This window comes from Condylura cristata, unplaced genomic scaffold (assembly GCF_000260355.1).
Source record: "Condylura cristata isolate star-nosed mole 26May11 unplaced genomic scaffold, ConCri1.0 scaffold00013, whole genome shotgun sequence".
In the NCBI taxonomy this organism is placed as follows: Eukaryota; Metazoa; Chordata; class Mammalia; order Eulipotyphla; family Talpidae; genus Condylura; species Condylura cristata.
Genome location: NW_004567114.1, coordinates 26,155,234 through 26,182,496, shown reverse-complemented (window position 1 = coordinate 26,182,496; position 27,263 = coordinate 26,155,234). Strand labels below are relative to the sequence as shown.

General features: G+C 42.1%; 2 protein-coding genes across 4 annotated transcripts in view; one reads left to right on the top strand and one right to left on the bottom strand.

Moving 5' to 3' along the window:
- Positions 1 to 15,967, top strand: part of ARG2 (arginase 2) — a 23,732-nt gene extending 7,765 nt beyond the window's left edge. For all 3 annotated transcript variants that reach the window (XM_004681760.2, XM_012724514.1, XM_012724515.1), the window contains exons 3-8: positions 9,070 to 9,247; positions 10,947 to 11,106; positions 11,918 to 12,012; positions 12,177 to 12,281; positions 13,226 to 13,362; positions 15,502 to 15,967. In XM_004681760.2, the coding sequence (XP_004681817.1) occupies positions 9,070 to 9,247; positions 10,947 to 11,106; positions 11,918 to 12,012; positions 12,177 to 12,281; positions 13,226 to 13,362; positions 15,502 to 15,707 (881 nt within the window). In that variant the 3' untranslated portion in view covers positions 15,708 to 15,967. The remainder of the gene's footprint in view (positions 1 to 9,069; positions 9,248 to 10,946; positions 11,107 to 11,917; positions 12,013 to 12,176; positions 12,282 to 13,225; positions 13,363 to 15,501) is intronic.
- On the bottom strand, positions 15,929 to 27,263 carry VTI1B (vesicle transport through interaction with t-SNAREs 1B). The gene is made up of 6 exons (XM_004681759.2): positions 27,000 to 27,263; positions 24,090 to 24,148; positions 20,368 to 20,559; positions 18,498 to 18,671; positions 17,216 to 17,277; positions 15,929 to 16,248 (listed from the first exon to the last, which is right to left on the bottom strand). Exons 1-6 carry the CDS (start codon positions 27,112 to 27,114, stop codon positions 16,152 to 16,154), a joined length of 699 nt encoding a protein of 232 aa, XP_004681816.1. The 5' UTR covers positions 27,115 to 27,263; the 3' UTR covers positions 15,929 to 16,151.

Sequence of the window (27,263 nt, the reverse complement as noted above, 5' to 3'; positions counted from 1 at the left end):
GTGGCTTTAGCTTCTCAGTGCAGTGCTTTAACCCGCTGTGCCACCAGGGAGGGCCCTCCTTGTATCTTTTTGTCAACAGGAAGTATTAAGTATTTTCAACTTGTATCTGCCTTTATACCAGTCATAGTTGAAGTCCTAACTAACTTGTACTGTTTGCTGCTTACAGTTTGAATTGGGACCCAATCAGATCTATATGAATTCATATCTCTAAAGCCTTTATAGGTTCCTCCCCTGCCTTGTTTTTACTCACTCTTCCTAGCAGTTTTTATTTATGGAAGAAATTAGGTCATCGGTAGAGTATGGATTGTGCAGATACCATCCCCATGACATTCTGTGAATTGTTCTTTTGTACTGAATATTTCCTATAAATTAACTGGCTCCAGCACCTTGGTCAGATTCGGGTTTAGGTTTTTTCTGTCAGTTCAGTCTTAGGTGACAGGTTGTGCTTCCATCAGGGGTGATTATTATTCATTGAGTCTTGCCCAGAATTGATGCATTCATTTGTTCCCATGAATTTTCCACAGGATAGCATCTAACACCTCAGTGCCAACATTTCCCAAATTGAGCTTCTTATCTCCTCACTCCCTTCCTCTCTCTCTTATCTCTGCAGTATCTGTCTCAGCCCAAAGCTGGAGGGCACAACCCACATCTCTCCCACACCCCCTCTAAGCATTGCTGGAATCCCAGTTCTCTCCTACTGCTTTATCTTTAAGGTCCCTCTTGGTGGTGGTGGGGGGGGCTGCTCTTCTCCAGACCAGTTGGTATCCCACAGGCCATCAGAGCATTTGGTGTGCAGTGCAGATTTCATCTCCCACTTCATTGAAAACCTTAGTATCTCTCTCCTGTACTAGGGTCTGGTCCTGCCCACTCTTACCCCACCTCTCCACAGTCCTCCCAAGAAATCCGGACTCAGGAAACTATGATTGTTTTGTAGACCTACAGCGATTTGTAGATCTAAAGGGCTTTTAAGCTGATGGTCCAGTGAGCTGATGATCCTCTATGCTAATTCAGATTTTAGTCAGGACACAGGTAAGACTGGTCACCCTAACCAGTCAATTATACCTGGAGTATAGGTAGAGCCTTGGGATCCTGTCTGAATTTTGCTACTCTTTTGCAATTTTTTTTTTTTAAGATTTATATATTTATGTATAGGAACTGAACTGTAGGCCTGAGCAGAGGGGGTGTGGAGGAGGGATGTGTGAGAGGATTCACCAGAGACATAGTGGAGGGCAGAACAGGTGGATCTACTGAAACACAATGCTGAGGGGAACAGCAGGTGAGACTAGAGGTCTGGCTGGCAATATTTTGATAGTGCTGAGACTTTAACCCCTGCACCACCAGAAAAGCCCTGTTACTTAGGCATATGCTGCATTAGTCGTTTAATGTCCCAAATAGCACAATTCAGAAGCCCGGAATCTAAGGGACTCCTGGGTTGGTTTCTTAATTCAACTCTTGAGCCTTACTGGTGGCAGAGGTTTTAAGTCTCAGCATTATTACCCATCACTACGGCCTGAGTTCAGCTCCCAGCCAGGGAGGTGACCCTCATGGTGCAGCAGACCAGACTTCCTGTCTTGCCCGCTGCTCCCCTCCACAGTGTATTTCAGTAGATCTGCCTGTTGTGCTCCCCAGTCTCAGGTGAATTCTCTCACCTCCCACCTCTGCCTATAGCCCTCTTGTACGCGTAAATAAATAAATCTTTAAAAAACAAATCTTAATAAATAAATAAATGCATAACCCTTGAATAACCTGTCCCTCTCTCTTACAATGATTAGTTTTCTTTGGTGTTGAAGGTGTATTCATATAATAGGTGTGGCGATGCTCAGATTTGAAGAGAAGACATAAATCTTCCTGACTCTCTCCCCCCACCTCTTCAGAAGAAATGGAGGAGGAGAAAACAACTTATTGTGGGACCCAAGAATTGAGTCACAAGTGGGTATATCATGTGGTCAGGACATGTAGCTAGTTGGTGTCCCAAGTCTAATTGACATGGCCTTTACATCCTTTTATAAATGTGTAGCATTTGAACTGTGCATGAGCTGGATTCTTGGAGTCATTTCAATGAGAAATCAGTGGGCTTGTGTGTGTTTACCACTCTCATCAGAAACTGTTTGTATCAAAATAACATCATTTTGAGAAATCTTAGATTACAACATCAGTTTCAAGGAAAAGAAAAAAGGTTGAAAAGCCACAAAGATGCCTCGTCTGGTTGCACTAATACCTAACCTCTAGCATGACTAGGCTTTTCTTATTGTCTCACTTCCTCCTCGGAGCTACTGACTGTGCGATAGAAGCTGAGACATGAACCTGCCCAAGGTCTTCCTGCTCTTGGAAGTTAAGGCCCAGCGGGGGCACAAATTCTTTCCTTTGCATCCCTGGCACTTGCCCCAGGACGCCATCTTGTGTGTGCTCTGCGCTCAGCCCAGAGCAGTGTGGAATGTGGTCTGTCTGGTCTGAGGCTCCTTGGGAGACTCAACCAAGGTGCTAGGCAAGGTCTGGGGCAAGACTGGTAGCCCCAGCTCTAGACAGCAGCCTGTTGTAGCTCCAAACCTTTCTAGGCCAAGGGAGAGTGAAGAATCTTAAAATCACATGTTCTAAAGAGTAGTATTGTATCTCCGGCAATCAATCGGTGGTCTCTTCCTGTAATCCTTGGAATAACTTGAATTTTTGTTACCATGTTACAAGAGCAGATGTTTTTATCAGAGAAGCTCAACTGTATTGGTATGAATGAGGGAAGATGGCTATGTTGCAATGACTTATGAAGCCAGAGGATTCTCCTCCTCACTGCCACCTCTGCCTAGGCTGAAACTGGCTGCTGGGATAGGGCTCCATCAGCTCACTGACTGGCTCACCATGTTCAGGAGGTACTTCGAGGGTTGAAGTGCGTTTGTTCAGCAGCCTTCTGCAGAAGGTGATGCTCTGTTCTCCTTTGGCAAAGAGAGATGTTCTGGAGAGTCCGTTATCAAGAAACATGGTCATCTTGGTTATATGTCTTGAACTACATTTTCAAGTTTGTTTGTATTTGTATTTTATTTTTGGCTCAAGGATCACATTCACACAAAGATGTTAACACCATGCGTGTATCATTTGACCTTGAGGTAAATTCTGTTTATATTAGACAATGTATACATGAATGAAGGATAGGTCTAGATGCCAGGGTCACCCTTCATCCGTGAGGGCCTTGGTGTCAGTCTTCTGGCTCTGCCTTCCATAGCTGTGGAAACAACTCTGCCTCTAGAAGCAACTGTTAGTTGCAGACATGATAGTGGGGAGGAAGGAAGTGCTGAGAGCGCTGGTTGGCACCATCTTCTCAGAGACTTTGAAGAAATGAACGAGTAAGTATGTGTGTTGCATGATGTGACACATCTCATGCACCAAACTCATTGTTGGGTCTAGGAAAGCAAAGAGGTAATTTTTAAGATGCATGACTTGAGGTAGTACAGCCTTGAAGACTGGCATATACTAAATAAAATTCAGTCCTCTGCACTCTATTGGTGGTAACCAAATTAGTTTATTGAAATAATAATGACATCAAAGATTTATTACCTACATCATATTTTAGGGGATAACAGTAATTCTGTTTATTTCACAAGGCCTGTGTTGACTCAGGTATTCTTTTCTTACATCAGATCTCCAGTAACATTGCAGCTTTGTTTTCAATAAGCTGTTTTTCCAGGCACGACATTGTGGTTTCTAAGAATGAGCGGGTACGTCCCTGCAGAATGCCAGGAATTCCCTCTGCACAGAGCTAAAGTGACTTGCACAATGTTTGAAACTAACTTTAGAAGCCTCTAGTATTCTCACAGCACCAAATGTGACCAGAATCTTTGCTGTTTTCCAGATTTCAGAATTATTTTTGATGAGTCAAAAATAGTTCTATCCTATTCAGAACCAATTTGTCTCCAAATTACTTCTCTGTCGGGACTCCCTGTGGTTGGATAGACTCATCTGGGTGTCAGGCCACTTTGAAACCATCTCTCCTGAATTGATAGGAGCTGTGGGCGCAACTAGAGTTACCTGTTAGGCAGAAATTAGAGAGTTGGGGAGACCACAGCACCTTTTTACTTTCCAAGACATTTTGTTCATTGTCTTTTCTTTTGTTTTTTTTTTTAAGATTTATTTATTTATGCACACCGAACTGGGGTACAGGACAGAGGTGCAGGGGCAGTGGGAGGATTCACCAGGGACAGAGTGGGGAGCAGAACAGGCAGATCGACGAAGTACACTGCTGAGGGGAGCAGCGGGTGGGTCAGGAGAGGTCTGCCATGCCATGTGGGCCACGTCCGGGGCGAGTGGGCATTGAACTCATGCCGAAGTGGCTTTAGTTTCTTAGTGCTGTGCTTTAACCCGCTGTGCCACCAGGGAGGGCCTCATTGCCTTTTTTAGTTTTTGTTTTTTTAAAACAGGACTTTATTTTGATTTACTCTTTTGAGCAATGATTTCTTTTGAGCTATGATTTCTTGGTAGTGTCCCCTATTGCTTACTGCACATGCATAGATTTTTTTTTTTTAAGGGACTATCAGTGAGTTTATATTATTAACCCAGGTTTTGGGGAAACCTTAGGTCTTTGAAGTTCATGGAAATAAAAACTGCATGTTCTGGTGTCTGTTCAGAGGCAAACAGAAGGAGTATAGCACATGACATCCTCTTATTTTAATCTAATTCAAGGGTGATTCAGACTTGCTTCACACAGCTGGAGCAGATAACTCCCTGAATTCCTTCCTCTGTAGTGAGGGGCTGACACCCACAGAGAATGTAAGCATCCAGCAGGGTGGAGTGTGGAAATAGACAATTTTGTTCTTTCCTGTCACTGTTTTATTCCAGGGACTCACTCGTGGTCAGGGCCCTAGGATAAAATGCTGTCTACCGATTTTGCTAAGGTCAAGTAGGGTTGTTTTGATTTCTTCCCCATCACGTGGTTGCATCATTCTTTTGAAGGACTTCTGTTCTTGTTCCACTTGCACTTCAGTTCTTGTTCTACTTGCTCTTGTTCCACTTGGATGGAGCCTGGAGAGGTTTATCAAGGCCAAAGGTAATACCTGGGTCTACAAAATTAGTCAGGCTCAGTGGATCTTTATCACCAGGCAGAGGAGAGGCAAGTAAGGCTCCACCATTATACACAGACTTTCACTTTTTTGTCCAATGCAAGTGAAAATGAGAGCTCTCAAACTGGTTCCACATCTGTTTGACATGCGAGCTTCCTGGAAGTTTCAAGTTCAGGTTTGTTCTATGAGGCCTTCCTAAGAAAGGAAAGAGTAGCAATGATCTCACTTGCAGGTGAGTTGACCTAAAATACAGCATTTTTAAGAGCGGGATTGCTTCCTCCAGCGTGGCGACTGTTCAGAGTGCAGTTTTTGTTCTTAACACTACTACTCTGAAGAGTCTTGAAAATTAGTGATTGAACTAAAGAACTAGTCATAGCACTCAGGATGAAGTAATAGTTTCTTTATTACTTGACTCACCCTGCTCTTCAGAGAAATTAACTTCCCATCAGCCTCTCCCACCTTCTAGAACTGGCTGTGGTTTACAACCTCCTATTGTGTTGTTGCAACATGTAAACTCTTCACTTCTTTTAAATTGCTCAACTGTTAAATTGCTCAACATGACAGGTACATTTTTTCTTTCAGGTTCCATTCTCTTTGGAAACCATTTCTGGGCTCTGCTCTTCTTGTCCTTGGGGTGCCATCCCTCAGGTGCTCAGAACAGGGAGAGGCCTTGAGAGGCTAGACCTGCAGGGTGCCTGCACTGACAGAGCTTGGAATGAACTAAGAATAGTTTAGTTCACCCATAGTTAGGATTGGTAACATAAGTTTTGGTATTTTGAATTCTCGGTCACTTAAAGATTATTGCAGTAGAATTTAAAAGTACTTGGGCCCTCCCTGATGGCACAATGGATTAAAACGCAGCACACTGAAGCCGGCTGCAGCCGCTTTACCACGAGTTCTACCACCTGCTAGGGAGGTGACCCACATGGTGCCAAAGACTTCTCCTGACCCGCCCGCTGCTTCCCTCAGCAGTGTACTTCTAGATCTGCCTGTTGTGTTCTCCTCTCTACCGCTGGTGAATCCTCTCACCCCTCCTGCACTCCCTGGTGGTGCAGCGGGTTAAAGCACAGCACTAAGAAGCTAGAGTCACTTCAGCATGAGTTTGATCCCTGCCCCGGAGGTGACCCACTCGGTGCGGCAGACCTCTCCTGACCTGCCCGCTGCTCCCCTCAGCAGTGTACTTGGTCAGTTGGCCTATTCTGCTCCCCACTCTGTCTCTGGTGAATCCTCTCACCACCCCTGCACCTCTGGCCTGTACCCAGTTCTGTATGCATCAATAAATAAATCTTTAAAAAATAGTCTTAGGGCCCTCCCTGGTGGTGCAGCAGGTTAAAGCACAGCACTGAGAAGCCAAAGCCGCTTCCACATGAGTTCGATTCCTGCCTGCCCCGGAGGTGACCACATGGCGCGGCAGACCTCTCCTTACCCGCCCGCTGTCCCCCTCAGCAGTGTACTTTGTCAATCTGCCTGTTCTGCTCCCCACTCTGTCTCTGGTGAATCCTCTCGCTGCCCCTGAGCCTCTGGCCTGTACCCCAGTTCTGTATGTACAAATAAATAAATCTTTAAAAAAAAATAATCTTAAAAAAAATTTTTGGAAGTACTCATCATGGCTGAAGTTCTGGCTGCCCACCACCATCTGTCCTCATTTTCTTCTGGCTGTTAGACCAGCATTGTGGCCAGTGCATGTGAGCAGAAGAAACGTGCCTTCCTAGGCCAGGGCTTTAAAGGCAGATGGGTGCCTTCTCCATGCTTTCTCCCTTTTCTGCTGCATAGAACCGGGAGAAACTGAGCCTTAGCCTCTCCGATGGCAAAGCCCTGGGTAAGGCAGTGCCCAAGCCAGAGGGGGCCTGGTCTCTGGAGCACTGCATGATGGGAAGCCTCCTGCGGATTTAGAATATCCACCCTGGGTATTAAATGAACAGGAAACAAACTTATCAAGCATGAGCCATGGTTCTGGGGAGCAGTGTAGCTTATGGTAATAGAATGTTGTAGATTATGTTAATGCAGGAGACTGCAAGGTTAGAGCAGTCAAGCCCAGGGGATGGGGCCTGGTGTTTTGCATCCTGACTCCTTTTTACTAAGAATTTTTATTGCCAGTCAGGAAACAAAGAACAAAATATCGACAGTTCTGGTGTAGACTTTACTTGTAGGAGTCGTTCCTTTCCTGTCCACAGCCTCCCTGCGTGTCTCTGGATTCCTTTGGCAATCACTGTCCCTAGTCGTTACCTGATACTTTGTGGAGATCAGAGCAGAGCTGGGAGTCTGATCGGCCAGCCACTTAGGCAGGGCCTTTCAAGATACTAATCTCTTTGGGGTGGTGGTGTGAGGCCCTCAACCTTGTGGCTCGAGAAACAGAAGCCTTGGTGTAGCCAGGCTTTCAGACCCAGAGACGCAGGCCAACCAGGAGGTATGAAGCGAGAGCTCGTCCTTGGTCATGGGGAGTAGCAGTCTCCCAGTATCTGTTGGCAGGAGGCCTCTTGCTGTGAGCAGGCAATTGGGAAATCAAGTGAATAGCCAGAGGTCCTTGGTGAGCAAGGAATCGGAGCAAATGGAGTTGGGTCTTGCAGGGAAAATCCACCCCCCAAGCTGTGACATTATCTGCTGATTTATTCTCAGCAGCGTTACACACTTAATCTTCAAAATCCTTTTGTGATATTCAGTCTCTCGTCTTGTAGAGTGCTGCTCTAAGACTGCTAAGTTTTCTTTAGGTTACTTTTTAGGCTTCTTGCAGCTTCTGATAAATTAAATACAAGCGAGAAGCCTGTTCTCTGTCACACCTGAGTCTATAGCCTGGATCCCATGACTAGATTTGAGTCACGTACACATTGGGGTGATAATTTAAATTCACTTGTGTTTCTTATTGGGCATATATGAAGGTTAAATGACTTAAAGTGGTCTTTAAAAATTAGTTACTACTAACATTATTATTAGATAAGCTTTTTCTAACATTGTAAAATATGCAGCTGGCTCACCAAAGTCACCCCAGTGTCATAACACCTCTTGAGAACCTAAATACCTGATGTGACGTAAGAGGGTAAACATGGATTTGGAAGAGACATCAGGTAGGCAATGCTGTCCAAGACTGTTGCCAGCATAACAGGGAGGGATCTGATATTGACTGAAAAGCTTCTTCTTAAGTTGAAAGTGTCTTCCCATATTTTGAAGTTTAGTAAGGCTCATAACGACTTTATGCTGCATGTGTCTTAAAAAGTTTTTTTCATAGATGTTTTCTTTGGTCATTTTTCCCCCGTTATGCTCCCACTGTCTGAACTGTTATATTCTTTTACTTTTAGCATTTGCCCTTTTCCTTTTTTTAGTTATACAGATCTTCTCTAGTTCTGGACTTTTTATATTATTTTTATTTTTAATAAAGTGACCAAAAGATACAGAATTTTAGCTGCAGATATCTTTCCTTTGAGAAAACAGAATAAGGCTTTCTGTTTTGCAATCCCGTTTTCCAGGTCACTGCTTCTCAAAGCTATTGGCAACCACTGCAGCATGAGTTTGATCCCTGGCCAGGGAGCTGACCCACAAGGCACAGCAGACCTCTCCTGTCCTGTCCGTTGCTCCCCTCAGCAGTGTATTTCAGTAGATTCACCTGTTCTGCTTCCCACTGTCTCTAGTGAATACTTTTCCACATCCCCCCTCCAACTCCCCAGCTCTTATATGCATAAATTAAATCTTGGGGGAAAACAATTATTGGATTCTCAGCATTTTATATTCACACAACTGGGATATCTGCTGCTGGTTTTATAATTGTTAAATGAAATCAGTTAACATTACTGGGTTTACTTTTTAAAACTCTTGATTCTTTATCTGCAAAACATAGAACATGCACTATTAAGATCTACCCCCCAGGTTTGCTGGGAAGGACAAGATAATCCAGCCAACCATGTGACATTTTAAATTTTAGTATGAAAAGATGAGTATGATAGGCAATTTGTCACAAGTTTTTGTTTGTGGCCCAGAGCAATAACAGTTGGAACAACATATATAATTACTACTGCCGTCCTCCATTTGTTTCCAGGATGCCGCCTTAAAGACTTTGGAGATTTGAATTTTACACCAGTTCCCAAAGATGATCTTTACAACAATCTGATAGTGAATCCTCGCTCGGTGGGCCTCGCCAACCAGGAACTAGCTGAGGTGGTTAGCAGAGCTGTGTCAGGCGGCTACAGCTGTGTCACAGTGGGCGGGGATCACAGGTAAGATGGAGCCGGGGGTGGGAGGGGCAGACTGCTTTGGTTCATTAGCTAGCTTCTTCGATATTTCCTTACGAAGAATAAAATACCCTGTGGAATTTCTGGGATAGAATGGACATAGTATTTTAATGTCTAAAGTCAGGAGATGCTAGTTTTATTAGTATGTTCATGATTATTTCTTGTAAAGCTTTTTTGAGGAACTTTTCATGACTGTTTCCAGAGGTATACTCAGATATTAAATCTTTATTGGAATTCCTGGGGCAGGTAGATTCCTCATTAGGAGTAAAAATTCAGGTGGAGTGAGTAATCTCAGGTTCTCGACAGATTCAGCTATATCAACCAGAGGTATTAGGGCTGCCATCTCCTAGCTCTGTGCTGTTTTTATCCTTTCGTGGCCTCACTACTATGTGTCAGTTATTGGTGTTTTTTGTTTTTGGCCAGCTATATTGCAATCATGCCATTGCTCCCTATCTCCTCTGCAGTGCTAAAACCTAGGCTATTTAGAAAATTCTAGTAAGGAAGGGATAGCTGTACAATTTGAACAGCTGTTGAAGATTTTAAAGGGAGACATTTTTAGTCATGTTTCTTTTATATAGTACAACATGCAATATTACCTTGATAATCAAACCAACTTACTTAGTAACAGGCCTAGATAACGTTTTTTGTTTTTGCTTTAAGATTTACTTATGTATACAAGAACTAGGGTAGAGGCCAGAGATCCAGGGGGTTGAGAGGATTCACCAGAGACAGATTTGGGAGAATAGGCAGGTCCATTGAAATACACTAAGTGGAGCAGCGGGTAAGACAGGAGAGGTCTGCTGCACCATGTGGGTCACCTCCTTGGCCAGAGATTGAACTCACGCTGCAGTGGCTGCCAATAGCTTCACAGTGCTGCACCACGAGGGAGGACCCCGCTTAGTTTCTAAGATGCTTAAGCTGTATTTCCCATCCTATGTGAAACTATTTGGTTACTGGGAAGCTTGGGCAGGTCTCTACCACAATTTCATCAGCTATAGTGCCACAGCTGGAAGAGGTCATTGACAAATGGAAGCACAGACCAAGAACAAGATAAAAAACAATGTATTTAAATGCATTGAATACATACAAGGCAATATGCAGATAAACCTTTTTTGTATTCAATGATCTAAATAAATTTTAATGGGGTACCAGTTTAATATCTTTAACATTGACTTTATTTTAGAAAATTAACATGATGCTTCCAAAAAGCTATAATGTGTTCTGATTTTTATCCCTAATACAATGATTTTTTGATAGCAGATCTGTCCCCCCCCCAAAAAAAAAAAAAAAAATCCCTGGTTTCCCTTTACCTGTCTCCCTTCAGGGCTGTTAAGCGGTATTTGTGAGTTGTTTCATACAGACCTCATACTTTTAACTAGATTTCACTAACTTAAGTATTAAAGGTTCTTTTCTACAGAAAGATCAAATTATAGGGCTGGGGGCTGCAATGGTCTCCGTCACACTACAGTGATAACCATTTATGAGCTTTGAATCTTTAGAGCACTAAATATCTAATTTGATCAAGGTTACTCTGAGAACTACAACCGCAGGGACTTTGTCGCATCCAAATCCAGACAGGAACCATGACTTTGCTCTGAGAACAGTGTATGAGGTGCTTTAGCTGAGGAGTTATTGGTGATATATGCCAAGCAGAAAGCCTTGAAGATTATTTTGTTTTTCACAGCCTGGCAATTGGAACTATTAGTGGCCACGCCCGGCACTGCCCAGACCTTTGTGTGATCTGGGTTGATGCCCATGCTGACATCAACACACCCCTCACCACTTCTTCGGGAAATCTCCATGGACAGCCAGTTTCATTTCTTCTCAGAGAATTACAGGACAAGGTCAGTGAGTGGAAATGAAAATGGAATGACTGGAGCTGTGTGGATCTAGGTAGAGATTTCTGTGAACGATACATTAAAGGTGATGATATTGATTATAATGTCATTTGTTCATCAGGTATTTTTATAGGACATTAATCTTGCTACAAGCTAGGGATATGGGGATGACTAGACCATGCATTCAAGGGGCTTAGAATCTTAGAAGAAAGGAAGGTGGTGTGGTGGGTAGGTAGTTAAAATTATTTCATAGCCTGAAGGGCTCAGATTACTATCAGACTCACTATCTAGAAGGTAAGTAAAACCATGATTGCCTCTAGGTAATTTTCCCTAGGTTACTGAGAAGACATGGAAGTCTATGAGGGAATTCCTTTCTCTCTCTCCTCAGTGAAGGACCAAGTGAAACTAGCAGTACAAAGGTTATTCATTGGGCAGAAATTTGTTTTGACTGTGTACAACTTGAGATGGCAACTGGGTTATGTTTCCAGAACCAATCTGTTAACAATTCAGTAATGTGCAAAGGAGTGAGAAAAGGGCTAATCAGCAGTATTCCTGCTGTTTAACAAAGTTAATAAAAAACTAAGACCACCTTAGAAGACATTTTTATTCCTAAGAAGCTACACTGCATTCTTCAGCTCTTCCTTTGAGATAATTCCACTTGTATCCATTCTCTTTCCCAGATCAAGTATCTTGTGTTGCTTTAAGCATATCCTGTGGTAGGAAGAAAAAAGCAGACAGCACACACTGGGAAACATACAGTGATCATCGCATGAGACCAACAATCTGTCCTGAATCCTGTTCGTTCATCTCTTCATAGGTACCACAACTCCCAGGATTTTCCTGGATCAAACCATGTATCTCTTCCCCAAGTATCGTGTATATTGGTTTAAGAGATGTGGACCCTCCTGAACAGTAAGTTGAAGCATTTGGGATAAACCTTGGGCCTGTCCTGGCCACTTGATTTGCTAGGTGTTGCTTTAAGTCACCATAAGTCCCTCCCACCCCACCCCACCCCACCCCACATTTGATTAAAAATGCCCTTTAAACTACAGACTCTTTCTTTTATATATCGCCAGTTTTATTCTAAAGAAATATGATATCCAGTATTTTTCCATGAGAGACATAGATCGACTTGGCATCCAGAAGGTCATGGAACAGACATTCGATCTGCTCATTGGCAAGTGAGTAACTACAATGGATGGCTCCTTTTAGGTCTCAAAGGGAATAGAGCAGACTCCCAAGAGGCAGCACAGTATAGCCCTGAGGACAGGAGCTTCTACAATAAAAGCAACACATACATATAAAATATCCAAATAAACCAGGAGAGAAAAATATGAAACACAAGTTATATTCTTCCTCTGGGTTTGGGAGGCTGTCACTGCTCGATCCTCATGAATTCTCAGCTCATTTTTAAAAAGCCTATCTTCTTTTCCCCCCAACTGTTTCATTCTTCACACCTCACTACGGCTTCATCAGAACGTTTTATGTTAAGTAAATGTTAAGCAAATCTTGGTAGTATAGAAAGATGGTAGCTGACAGATAATTGCTAGTCAAATGCTAATTTTAAAAGCATCTTCCTAATGCTGACTATTTCTGGGTAATATATAATGTCAGCTTATAGTATGTAATTTCTTAAGCTATCAAGAAATTTAGTTATTTAGTATATGGACATTTGTTAGTTTTAGTCATATGACACACCTGGGCCAACCTGTAAGTCAGAATTGGATGATGAGACTACCAACACAAAATCGGAGTTATGTTTTGGTGCCATTATGTTCTGAGAGACTAGCAACTGGAACACAGATAATCCAAAAGAATGTATCAGAGCCCACTGTCATGGAAGTGAAGAATTCCCTCTAATGAGTTAATGTAAGAGGTTCTCATGTTCAGGCTAAGTCAGACATAGGAACTGGAGTTAGAGGCACATGGAACAGCAGCAGTATCATGAAGTGGTGTGCAGGCAGCTACCATGTTAGTGTTCAGTAACTTCCAAGAATAGAAAACCTGCAGATCTGCTGTTAACAAGATGCCAGGGCTAACAGCAGCAAAGTAAAGGCATTGCAACTGTAGAAGGGTGAGAATCCAGCCACAACCAAATGACAATTCTTATCTTCCTTCTTCCAAGACGACAAAGGCCAATTCACCTGAGTTTTGATATTGATGCATTTGACCCTACACTGGCTCCAGCCACAGGAACCCCTGTGGTAGGGGGACTCACCTACCGAGAGGGCATGTATATCACTGAGGAAATCCATAGTACAGGTAAGTAGCAACCAGCCTGTTAACTACATAAATAATGCTGCAGCCTCTGGCCAGTATGGGGGTCTTTTCTGCTACTCCATGCCATTGCAGGCATTGTTTTGTTTTGTTTTTTTTCTGTGTAAACTTTAATAGCTAGAAGTCAAGTGGTCAGTTAATAAGGGGCAATCAATAAGATGTACGTTTAAACCTGGTTTATGCCAAAAGATGCTAAGGTAAAACTGAATAGGAAACTTTATGCCTATATAATATACACTCATAAAAGATAACAGGAAACTGATATGTTCTCTATATCTGAATTCTCTAAAGGAAGACTAAAAAGGCAAGGCCAAGTAGCTGGTAATTATACCCTAACATTAAGAGGTTGATTCACTAGGAGTTGGGAATGTGGAGTTAAGATTTTCTTGAAGATATTTTCAAAGATGGACGGTATCTTAGGTCCTTACTTATAGGCTAATTCTGATATTAGACACCGATCAGAGCTCTTATTTGAGTCTACTGGAAGATGAATGGCTGCCAAACAAATCAGTAAATTAGCATTAGATTCTAAGTATGGCTACAGGGGGTCCCTATCCCATTACTCATATACTCATTTGCAAATTTTCCATTTCTGTCAGAAAGTAAGGCTACTTTAAATGATCTTTTATGTAAAATGTAAGCAACTATGATACTTCAATGGCTATCTCATAAAACTGGGATCTAAATAGCATAGATACTCTAGACTGAAAGATTTGGGGCAGATAATGGGCACTGAGAAATGTTCCTGGTGCTGGAGCCTGCTGAAATCTGAGGCACTACAGAAAGGAAAAGAGTGCTTGTTTATCAAATTGGACAGTGGTGAGACCATGTCACTCCTAGAGGTTGCCAAGTGTCACTGTGCTAGTGGCCAGTAAGCCTGGGAGTAATGCTCCATGTGTGTTCCCAAATGGTAACACCTGGGTCTGGGGCCATGCTCGTCCCTCCCTCTCTGGATGTTGCATTTTATTCCAAAGGACAGCAGCAGCGTGGAAACATGGGTGACTTGTGGCCTGTGCTAAAGGCCTAGATTTAGTCAAAGGTAGATTCCTGTGCAAAAACTGGCGTGCACACTACTGGAGCATGCTTGTTGCAGTTCTGCATGGCACACTGGTAAGGGCAGCACACAATGGATATAACGACATGGAGCACACCAATCACGTACTATCATGTAACCTCAATAAATCAGACTATACCATTAGGTATAGACACCATGTTGCCAAGCTTTATGGCTAACCTAATATTCTGATATAGTGTCTGTTATACTAGTTTAATGACTCTTGAAGAGGTAAATTAGCTTCATCCAGGATAACTAACTGTTTCAGAGAAATGAGGGGGTTAAGGAGGGGGATGGTGTTCTATATGTTCAGGGGGAGGGGGAAGAAGCAGAACAGGTCTGGAATAGGTTCTTCTGGTGTAATCTTCCCTCCTTGGCCTGCTCTAGGACAGAAGGTACAGGGCTAGGACAGGGCTAAGAGCCCTGGCAGAAGTTCACAAAACCACACAGACATTAAAGTCCAAATTAGATATAATCATGAGTCTTCCCTGAACCAAGTGCAAATACTGAGTCAATCTGCTAGGAATCATAAAAAGCTGCCACACACGGAACCTGTCCTCAGAGGCCAGATCTGCAGGCATGAGAGTAAGATATGCAGTGATAACTATGTCAGGGCATGTGGTTTGGTGGCCGTAAAGATGCATATAATATTAATACAAAAGTGGGAACACAGCTCAGATTACTGAGAAGTGGGAGAATTTCCTGTCTTAATATTTTACACACTTATAGGCAGGTGTCTGGAAATTTCCTAATGTTGGAAATGACAGTTTCCCAAGCAGTTTGAAAACTCCATGGGCCCTTCCCTTTCTATCCTGAAAAGTCAATCAAACAAAAAACTATACTATGCCTGTTATATTAGGTAAAAAGGGATGACTGGCTTCATTACCTTAAAGATCTCTTTCAGACCTGGGCCAACCAGTGTTTCAAATAAAATCCATACCTCAGAGGATGAGATGAGGTACTAAGGGCTCCCTGACAGCAGATAATATTACAGTGGAAAATGACTGGAGTTTTTATAGCTTCCTCAGCAGGTTGGGACTTTTCTGAGGTTTCTTATTTTGTTCTTTCAGGGTTGCTGTCAGCACTGGATCTTGTTGAAGTCAATCCTCGGTTAGCTGCTTCTGAGGAAGAGAGCAAGGCTACAGCTGGCCTGGCAGTGGATGTGATAGCTTCAAGTTTTGGCCAGACAAGGGAAGGAGGGCACGTAGTCTATGACCAACTTCCTACTCCCAGTTCCCCAGATGAATCAGAAAGTAAGGAACGTGTGAGAATGTAGGAGATGCTGTGTTGTCACAGTAGGCATTCAGAGTCATGAGGTATTTGAGGGGATAGTAAGTGGTCACCCAAGTCAATACTGCCTTAATGAGAACATCTGTGCATTCTCAAAATTGTAAAGTGTCCTCTCCCTCTCCATTTTGGTGACCAATACACTATTGTAAATGTATTTGTTTTTATTTACAGCTCACAGGGCATTGATACATTGGCGTACAATGTAAATTTAAAGACATCATAAACAGCATTTATTACCTTGGTATAGCATACTGGTCTTGTTGCTGTTCTTCACAGTTAACTGGGTTTTCGTCTTCCCTCCCTCCACCCACAGTCAGGCTACATAGTGCATCCTTGAGCCACTGGCTCACAGCAGCAATATGGTTTCATCTCTAACACCGTTCATTCATAGGGCTAAAGTTTTGATCCACAAACTCCTCCTGGTAGCAGCTCAATGTTTACGAAAAAATTTGTAATAAACCAGGCCTCCCAGTATGACTGCCTCCAGTAAGATGACGATGGAAAGCAGAAGCTTGTTGGTTACCACTCTAAAAGAGAAGCAAAGTGGGGAGTGGTCAGAAGGTTGGACAGCATTTTCTTTCCATCCTTTAATCTTAAGAGGAGTTTCACCGTGGACCAAGACCAGATACTGTGATGCCACCTTGAGCTTTTGTTTGACCTCAAGGCCTCTTAGCAGTAAGTATCTTATAACATGTTTTAGCTATAACTTAGGGATACACACTACCTACCTCACAGAAATGTTGAAATCTGAGATAATAGATATCAAAGCCTAAAATGGTTTCTTAGTTCAAAAGAACTAAGAACTTATCTTCACATAGTAGCTGCGTCCAGCTTTTCTAAAGAGTTTGCAATCTCTTGCAAACTTACGTTCCACACACCGTCCCCTGCCCACGGCTACGTCTATTAAAAAAAGTAGAAAATTGATGCTCCGATACTGTCTTTCATTTACACAAAGAATCCAATCTCACGTTCACTCTAAATTGCAAGTTTCTCCCTGTCCACAATAAACTCACCACTATTTAGGAAAACCTGTCATTCATGGTAGTTCTATCAGTTAGTTGTAGCTGACATCTCTACTTTCTCCAGAATCGGCCTCAATCAGACCACCTCCCATTCTGACCCTAATTCTGATACTGCCAGTACTTCCCCAAACGTAAAAGGCAGACTCCCATGAAGGACAAGCAGAGTCAAAATCAAATACTAAGTAGTGGCAGTGAAAACCACTTTCTAGCAAGTTTTTACAAATATGCTTCAAGGAATATAAAGCTCTATTATGTCAATCTTGGCTTCTTTAGAGAATATAAGACCTTTCAGTGGACAAATTATCCATTGTTCCCAGTTAGAATAACATAGGGAATTTGTTCTGGGATAATTAACAAGACAAGATAGCATTGCTTCTGCTTTGAATCTTTCAAGTCACTGTTTAAAGCTTTGACATTCCTGGTTGAAATTATTAAGGGTAAAGAGGAATTTTATGACTGTTTTAAAACTTACTTTCTGGACATTGTACGGAGAATCTTTCGACTTTTGCTCAAGTTTTCACTTGTGTTTACCAGCTAAGAAGAGAAAACAACAATTATTTCCCCCTTTTAAAAGTATACTGTAAAATCTTAACATTTCTAACTTGACATTAAGGGGTAATTGGTAAAAACCAAGAAATCAAACCAATTTAAATGATGGCCTCTGAGGATTAGCAGAAACTGAAAGGCTAAGATAGGTAAGAACAAGTAGGCTCAGGAATTATATTTCACGGTTGCTGTGGGCAACTAATCTTCTACCTTGGTTACTCAAATCAGAAAAGATTCCAGTATACCTGAAAGTACTTTGACAGTAATTGTGAAGCAACTTAAGATTTAAATTTCATCAGCCAAATTCCAGGACAGTCTCATGAGTTACTACTGTAGGCTGGATTTTTTAAAACTGCTTTAAGTTTAAAAGAGACACAGTGAATTGTAAAAGGAATTTATCTTAGTTGCCTTCTCCATGGCTTACCTTGAATTTAATTTATGGTAATTTTCAGAGGGAGAATTTCAACTAATTTTTTCCTATCCATGTCTTATCCACAGTATCCATTTTTCAGTTTGGATTTGCCTCATACTATAAACACATTCCATCAGCAAATTGTATCTTTAAAATCCTATGCAGATATATTAAAGAGAAGCAACAAGTTGTTTTTTCAAAGCCTCTCAGAATGATAGGTCATTTTGCCTGAGTTTTTCCATTTGCCCCACAATTATCAGGCTTACCTTAGGTAACAGTAAAGGGCTTATAGCTCAGGATTAAAGCTCTAAAAAAAGTCAGAGGGTACTATTTTACTACATGTGGACAACAGCCTTAGGGCCACATAACAGGAAAGCCACTTGTTTTTTTTTTTTTTGGAAAGCTAATTTTTTACATAAGAATAGGCATACCTCAATGTATGAGAAATAAAAATCTTATTGGTGGTTCTGAATATTATTTATGACATAACTAATGTCTCACCAAAGAGACACTTTAATGAGGAATTAATAAAAAGATAAGAATGGCTGCAAACTTCTATTTGGCAACCCTTAATAAATACAGAAACCTTGTATCTTCTGCCTTTTTATACCCAGTGACCTCTAAATCTTAGTAGGTAAAACTACATACTTCTGATGGTGATCTTTCTACCAAGGAAACTAAAAATTGAGAAAGCTTAAGAATCTACAAGATTATATCCTAAATTCAGCACTGCCAAAGCAAGGCACTAGGATGTCAGGGATGGGGTCCACCCACTATCCCGTCTGGACAAACTTACTCTATTTTTGGTACGTTCCAATTGGTCACGTTGCTCCCCCAGCTCTTCTATGATTTCTGAGCCAATCTGGTCAGTCTCGGTGGCTATCCGGTGAGAACGCTCAATACTTTGGGTGGCGCGGTTTAGGCTGTCAGTTCCTTGCAGAAGCAGTGCTCTTTGAGACTGCAGCCGATTCTGACAAGAGTGTGGAAGGGAACTGTTAGACTTCTTTTGTTATATTTATTGTCAGCACTCACCTTCCTTGTGTAAGAAGGGATACAGTGTAGTTTTTATTAGTTTTAAGACAGAACCAAAGTTCACTACTGAACTTAAGATCCTGCTTAAAGTCAGACTTTAGCAGAGCCTGTAATCTAGTACGGGAGCATAGTGCCTCCCACTGCACTGTTACTACACTTAAGGCAGAGGAGGATATTGATCAAGGTGTTTCCCCTGTGTTTGTGATGAATGTGAACTGGACTAGCAACTTCTGGGAGACCAGGACCCTAGACTTGGGATACAGGATATGGAAAGTCCTATAGCCTCTAGCTTGGGTAGCACAACAAACCTAGGTTATGTCACCTAAGATTCCCACCTGATAAGTACTGAGCATTAAAACTTTAGGGACTGTAAGAATTTCACCTCAGGCTAAACACAGAAAACTCTGAAGTTGCTACAGCTGTGATTGCTCTCAGCAAAGGAGGTAAGCTGCCCTAACACCCTATTTTCGAAATCTCAAAAGTTTGATTCTACCTATAATCCTAAACACAGACAGCATGAATACAAAAGTAGCCTTTGTCAGACCAGAATTAACCCTGACAGAAAAGGGTCAGTTCGAAGTTCATAAAGAATGCACAAACATGGCCCCCTGGTGGCACAGGGGGTTAAAGACAGCATTATCAAGCTAGCAGCAGCAGCTGTAACAAGAATTCACTCTCTGGCCAGGGAGCTGACCCACATATGGTGCAGCAGAACTTTCCTGTCTCACCTGCTTTCCCCCTCAGTTCTGCTCCCTTTGTCTTTGGTGAATTCTTTCACACCCCAACCCCCACATCTCTGACCTATACTCCAGTTCTTGTATGCAAAAATAAATCTTTCAGAAAAAAAAAAATGAATGCACACACAACCACAGGGCCTACTGCTGAGCAGGTAGACTACCAACACTAGACACCACCAGCTAGTAGCCAAAAGACTGCTTCCTAGGTTAGAAAGTCTTTTTACTTCGTATGTCAGGTCAGTGAATGAAGAAACAATTGATGCAAAATATACACATAATGATCTTAATAAACACCTAAAGCTTTTGCTATAAATTAACAAAAATTTTAATTTTTTTTTTCAAATAGAAAATGGAGGGGCTTCCTTGGTGGTACAAGGAGTTAAAGTGTAGCACTATGAAGCTACCCATTGCCAGTGAGGCACAGGTTCGATCCCTGGCCAGGGAGGTGACCAACCTGGTACAGCAGACCTCTCCTGTCTCACCCGCTGCTCCCCTCATCAGTGTATTTCAGTCGGTCTGCCTATTCTACTCCCCACTGTCTCTGGTGGGCCCTCTGACCCCCACCTCTGGATTGTACCCCAGTTCTGTATGCATAAATAAATAAATCCATATATATATATATATATACTACACACCATACACACACAGCCCAGATATAATAAGAATAGATAATACTTTGTATACCACCACTGAAAACCAAACATATATAAAGGATAAAAAGAAATCCAAGCAAGCATATGGTTTGGAAAGACCTACACTGAGTAGATGTGAGTATCCAAGGAGAGAAATGGAATCGGGCACACAGGATGGGAAGTCCACTGAACAGGAACTATACTCCACAACATGGTTAACTATATCATAGACCCCTGAGTGGGTAAAAAACTAACGCTTACTTACCATATGCTCATTCTCTACAGTATATGTACCATATTTCATGTCTCCTCGGCCCCCAGGTATGGCTGTCAAAGGTGTACTTCTCACTTCCCGATGGAGTTTGGCAAGGTCCTTCCGGTAGGTTCGAAGCTTAGACATCATAGGGTTACGGAAAGATAGGGGTGCATAACGCAGTTCCTCCTCCATCTCTGCCAACTAGGAAGGCAGAAAGTATTGAGTACACCTCTCATCAGATGCCTAGTTTGGACTACTAAAGCCACAGAGAGTCCCCCAAATAAGTGCTCATTCAAACATAAAGGCAGGGACTGTGTGTAACATGTTGAATTCCAAGTGCCCGGCACCTGCCTACAAATACCAAACAGGCACTCAACAAGTGTGAGTTCACTTCAAGAAAGCTCCAATACAACCAACTAAATGAGAGAGATTTCAATTATTTTATGAATACTTGCTACATTACCTACATCAGCAACACAGAGAAAATTATGCAGAAACAGGATAAAATCTGGTGGTCCAGAGGGAGTATCCAAAGTTCACACAAGATGTACTGTCTATGTCAGTATAAACTTGTACGGGTAGGAACAATATTACTGAAAGCTGGTAGAAACATGATGTCTATTTCTGTATTAAAAAAGCAAAATATTTAGATGGACTGTCCGTAAAAGATGGCTAAAAAACTAAAACAGTTTGCCTTAAGCTGTGTACTGACTGGATACAGAAAAGAGATATGGAAGAGTTGATGTATTTTACTGATAAGTCTTAAATAGTGATCCACCAATCAGGAGAATTAAAGCAGTGCTTTAGAGTACCTTTACTACTTGAGAAAATTCCCTTTGAACCAAGAAGACAAAATTGTGAAATAAGTTTAAGCATGCCCCTCCCAGATGTATTCATTTTTCCTGCACTCAAGTGTAGTTAAAGTCTACAATATAGCTATTTGTGCAGTGCCTTTAGAGTTCGTTGCCAGGTCATTAATGGGTTATGAATTGTACAATAAACGTGTGTACTAATAAAGCTATACGCACATGTTCTCATTTGGAAGTCTTAAGAACTAGAAATGGCACATGTTCAAATGATTTTATGTGTCACAGATATCGTAACAGAAGAGTTTTAGGACTGGAAATACGCTGTGACTGATAAGCAGGGAGCTCACTGTCTTTACTTCCTCCTTCCTAAGAAAGACGCGTGTCAGCAAAAATTATAATCACAAGATATTGGTCCCGCATAAAATTAACCAAACAATTCTTGTTCGGGGGCAAAATTGCTTGTTAAAAAGTTTATTTCTAAGTTATGTCATTTAAAATGCAACTTAAAAGATGCAAAAATTTATTTTGTATTAGAATCTGTTTCCACTGCTGTCTGGTCTGAGAGTAAAAGATGGAGAGATGAATGGCATTTCTTAGACAAAATACCACATAGGAATGCTTTAGCCCAGTGCTGCAGTTTATTTTTTGAGTTCAACTGTTATTTGAAATATTTTTTATTTTGGGGTTTCTATATAGTGAGCACACAGTGGAAACTTGGGATGAGTATGTACAGCTTACCTCTGAAGAAGGTGGGGGAATGGACCTCAATAACCCTGGGTACCTGTATTCAGGGACTCAACCAACTGACACAAGAGGGTAGATAAATCCTTGAATGGGGAACATGTAGATAGAAAAAAAATCCTTGTTTGAGTGTTATAAAAGGATCAAAACTTGTCTGGCTTAAAATGCACTTTTAAGCATAGGAGTGAGACAGAAACATGTATGTGATGAGTGAAAAAACTAGTAAGCACTAATAGCTTATTAAACATTTTTATATCTATTTTCTCACTTAACCGTCACAACAAATCAATTAACACTTTTGCTTCATAGAAAGACTTCTAAAAGGGGTATCCCTGGTTGCTCAGGGGGCTTAGTCTCAGCACACTCAAGCTATCGGCAACCATTGAAGCATGAGTTTGATCCCTGACCAGGGAGCTGACCCACATGGTAAAGAACAGCAGATCACTCCTGTCTTGCCCGCTGCTCAGCAGTGTGTTTCAGAAGATCTGCCTGTTCTGCTCCCCGCTCTGTCTCTAGCGAATCTTCTTACCCTCTATGCCTCTAGCTTACACCCCAGCTCATGTATGCATAAATAAAAAATAAATCTTAAAAAAAGAGAGAGACTTCCAAGACTCAATTATCTCCATGTCAGAGATAACCAGAGCTCAAACCACATCTACATATTTCTAGGATTATAATACCTATGTACGTTCACAAGAAACCGTAACTTATATTTTCATTTGCTTGGGATGGGCAGAGTGGGAGTGGTTTTGGTTAATTCAAATAAAGTAAGTATCTGTGCACAAAATAAACTGGTATTAGCTGAAAGGCATTAAAAATGCGACCAAGCTCCCTCCCTGGTGGCACAATGGGTTAAAGCACAGCACTAGGAAGCTGTCTGTAGCAGCAGCAGCAGCACAAGTTTGATCCAGCCCAGGGAGGTGACCCACATGAAGAAGCAGACCTATTTCACCCGCTGCTCCCCTCAGCAGTGTATTGTCAGTCCGCCTGATCTGTTGCCCACTCTGTCTCTGGTGAAGCACCTCTGGCCTGTATCCCAGTTCTTGTATACATAAATAAGCAAATCTTTTTTTAAAAATGCTACCAAGGTATTGAGAAGACTGGCTACGTAACAGGTAGTATGGACATCCCTAGCTATACACATGTATTATGTTTCTAACACTCCCATTATGAAGTAGTTTCCAGTCTGGTGTCCTAGCCCTTCTTAAAATAGATGTAGAAGAGAGAAAAAGATGCAGATAAGTATAACTTCTCAGAACTTTCTGGGATAAAGGGAGGGAAGCAGGGAACTTGTCTGGCTTAAAATGCACTTTTCTTCTCAATCTACTCTGGGACCCACAACTAAGGGCAATTATTTCTACAGAGTATTACCAGGGACCTAGACGTCAGCCCCAATCTCCTGAAGTTAGATCATGCTGATTTTGGAGACAGGACTCTTACTTCCAAAGGTTGAGAGCAAAAGTTGTAATTTTTTTTTTTTTTTTAAGAAAAGGCACAGATTAAGAAGTAAGTGTTGGGCTCTCCCTGGTGGTGCAATGCACAGCATTGCGAAGCTATCAACAGCCACTTTGGCTAAGTTTGATCCCTGGCCAGGGAGGTAACCCACGTGGCATAGCACCTCACACCTCTGACCTGTATCCCAGTTCTGTATGCATAAATAAATCTTAAAAAAAAAAAAAAAAAAGCAACTGTTAAACTACACAGCAACCTAGACCAACTACAACAAGCTTTGGGTCCTTATTAGGACATTATCCTATTTATTTATGCCTTACCACGGTACCAAATCCAGTCACAATGCTGGCTGTCTTCTGTAAGACAGAAGAGAATATGGCCACAACCATTTCTGAGTGACATTTTCTGTGACAATATATTTCACAAAGAATAGTAACTTATCTTATTGGCCAGCTTTTAACATATTGAAAAAGAACACCCAGGTAGTTATAAAAATGCAACTTCTACTCAACTCAGGAGTGCATTATCAAAGACGCATTTTCAGGAGTCTTCAAGCTTAACACATTTGTATTTATCGCCCCATGCCTCAATACTCCTCTCCGCCAAGTGGCCTTATTTAGTAAGAAGTAACATCAAGACCAAAGTTATTGGTGAGAAGGTTACAAGCATTACTTTTGGAAAAGAACAACATCAGATAGAAGAAATGAAAACTTAACTCTGCATTCTTACCGTTTCATTTGCTTCCTGTTGCTTCTCATCAAAGTCTCTGATCAACTTTTTCTTCTCCTCTGAAAAAGACAAGACAAATTTCAACTGTTTGATCCTGTTCCATACAGTTACAGAAGCCATTCCTCTGCTCAGAATAAGCTCCCCATTCCTCCATTGGTCAGAGTAGCAGAACTAAATCAAAAAGCATTTAGAAATATATAGGAACAAGATATCATACAATGTCTGGGGGAATGGGGTAGAAAGGATATATTACTAGCACTTAGCACCAGGGAACAAGAATGCCACCTGGGACAGTATTGCATAACAATTATCTGGCCCCTAAAAGGCTAATAGTGTCTCAACTAAATACCACAAGTCTTAATAACAAGATTCATCTATGCTGCAGTGTGCATAGGGACATATTCTCTTAAAAAACTGTATTTTTCATCCAATATGAATAAAAAACAAGCCAGCACCTCGATCAACTAAAGAAAGAGCAATTTTTTCCAGTGCCAAAGAAAAACTAAGTTGGGCTTATGGAGGAATGGCATGTGGGAACTCAGTATGTTGACCTCTATCTATCCTAATTTTCATCTTAATCCTCGACATTCCAACACAATCCCATTTAATATATTGGGAATGTGTGTGTGTGTGTGTGTGTGTAATGCTTAAATATAATGCTTTACATGGATTTATATTTTGTTAATTACAGCATCATCAAGCATGTCACTCTGTTGCTTTCTGAGTGATCACAAGTCATTTTGTTTGTTTTTAAAGATTTATTTATGCATACAGAACTGGGGTACAGGCCAGAGGTGCAGGGGGTGAGATGATTCACCAGAGACTGAGTGGGAAGCAGATGTGGATCAGCGAAGTACACTGCTGAGGGGAGCAGTGTGAGAGACATGAGAGGTCTACTGCTGGGGTCGAAACTGGTGCGGAAGCAGCGGCCAGCTTCAGAGCGCTGTGCTTTAACCCAGTGAGCCACCAGGGAGGACCCCACAAGTCAGTCTGGATGTGTCCATGAGATCAAGCTCCCCCCAGTTTTTTTTCTTTTGTATGTTCCATCACTAGAGATCAATATCTAAGCAACAAATGACAATGCATAAAGAGCAAATGACAATGTACCCTTTACTATTTTACTTGCTGTCATGTAACATTGCCTTGATATATGCAAGGCACTCCATGTAAACTATTTCTTCCACCACTTGCCTCACAAAAACCATGATTTAGTTTTTTTGGTCTTTTTTTTTTAAGGGTGGGGGGCTTCCCTAGTAGCATAAGGGGTGAAATCTCAGCACAATCAAGTTATCAGCAGCCAGTGCAACACAAGTTTGATCCCCAGCCAGAGATCTGACCCACACAGTGCAGACCTCTCCTGACCCGCCTGCTGCTCCCCCCAACAGTGATTTCAGTACATCTGCCTACTATGCTCCCCATTCTGCTTCTGGTGAATCCTTTCAATCCCACCTCCTCACACCTCTGGTCTATGCTCTAGCTCTTGTACACGTAAATAAATCTTTTTTAAAAATAGGAGAAAGTTTAGCTATGGCAAATGACTGGCATCTTGACCATCCATGATGTAAATGAAATGAACAACAAAGCAACTGCTACTATCACTGAGGGGGGCATGTTCTCAGTTACCAGGAATAAATTAATATGTACAATTAAGAACGACGAGATAGTATGATACCATAGAGTAGTATCATATTACCTTATAATAAGCTGTCACCAAAGTGTTAAGTATCGTTACTTCTCGAAATAGGCACATCTCCAAACTCAAAAATTCTCACTTCTGACAAGCCTGGCAGTAGGAAGAAATGGTCTAAAACAAGAACATGTCCTGCCTAGCTTGGATTTTTCTACAACACTGTTAATCATAAATTCTTTTATCCTTCCTTTTCTAAAGGATATGAAAATCTGCAAGGAGGCAAATCGCAGAATGAGTCACAGAAAAGGGTATATAAGAGTACAGGGAGCAGACAACTATAATTTAGATCCTTTCCCTAACTACCTTACATTTCTATTACTCAGTTTTCCTGGTGTTGGAATATTCCTTTTCTTACCTGATTTTATAAAATATACTTTCTCCAAGGAGTGCTTTAGCTAAATAAAGTATTTTGGCAAGAGCTTGATTCTGAAAACAGCTTGAAGACCTTCATCGCATTTTCAGATCCTGTATGAAATCCTTAAACTTAAAAAAAAACCTCCAAAAGGCTGAACCCACACAACTGAGAGGTAAGTGAGAGGTATTTGAGAGGACTGTGAAGCCAATGAATACCAAGCCGCAGACATCATCTAGTCCTTCTTCTCATTTTCTGGTTGAGAAAATTGAATGCGCTGGAGAATGCTGTGTCAACACTCCTAGAACACAAGTCTCCTGACTCGAAACCCAATGCTTCCGTATATTACAGTATTGAAGGCTATTTTTGAACTCTTCGAGTGTAACAGTTAGCCAAAGATAAAATAGAGGAGGCAGAACAAGTAGCTCTATTGAAACAAACTGCTTAATTTTTTAGGGAGCCAAATATTCACTAACAATGAACTACCAAACAGTAAGTTTACATACTGGGTAGACTGGGCCCCAGCAACAAGAGTGAATGAGCCAACACTCTACTAAGCAAACCTTTCCAAACCGTTACATGCGAGTGACTCGCTTAAGACTGAGTGGTGAACTGGTAAACTGAGACGAGCAGACCCTGAAGGCTATAGGGGGGCAAGAGGGAGAATCCTGAGAAAACGCTCCGAGGTTTACCCCCTAAGTACCCTAGGTGACAGCGGGGACGCGGTGGGTGGGGGGCCAGGCAGTCCTAGCGAGCGCGCCTAAGGATGAGCCGAGACAACAGGACCCCGACTTGGAAGGAGGGCGAGGGCTCTTCTTCCCGAGCGCGCAGGACCCAGTTCCGCAAAGCTCGGCCCGCCTAGCCTCACCCGTTCCAGCCATCTTTAGGAGCCGCTCCGGCACCCCGCGTAGGTCTTCATGGAGGCCGCGGAAGATCTCATGCAGTTTCTCGAAATGCTCCGAGGAGGCGGCGGAGGTGGCCATGGCGCACGCCGCGCCCGAGCAGCGGCGGTCGAGGCTCAGGGCACCAGGCCCGCTCCTACCACAGCGGTCAGCCGCCCAGCCCCGCAGACATCACGGCGACCGCTACCGCCAGCGCCCCGGGCGAGACGCTTCCGGGACTGCTGAGGGGG

Bases quoted from the DNA above. Each gene is read 5' to 3' on its own strand.
- VTI1B (XM_004681759.2), bottom strand. From the start codon at position 27,114: ATGGCCACCTCCGCCGCCTCCTCGGAGCATTTCGAGAAACTGCATGAG. The intron at 24,149-26,999 runs GTGAGGCTAGGC...TGTCTTTTTCAG, and splicing joins CCTAAAGATGGCTGGAACGG to AGGAGAAGAAAAAGTTGATC. The intron at 17,278-18,497 runs GTAAGTTTGTCC...TTCTCTTCTTAG, and splicing joins TGGAACGTACCAAAAATAGA to CTGGTAAACACAAGTGAAAA.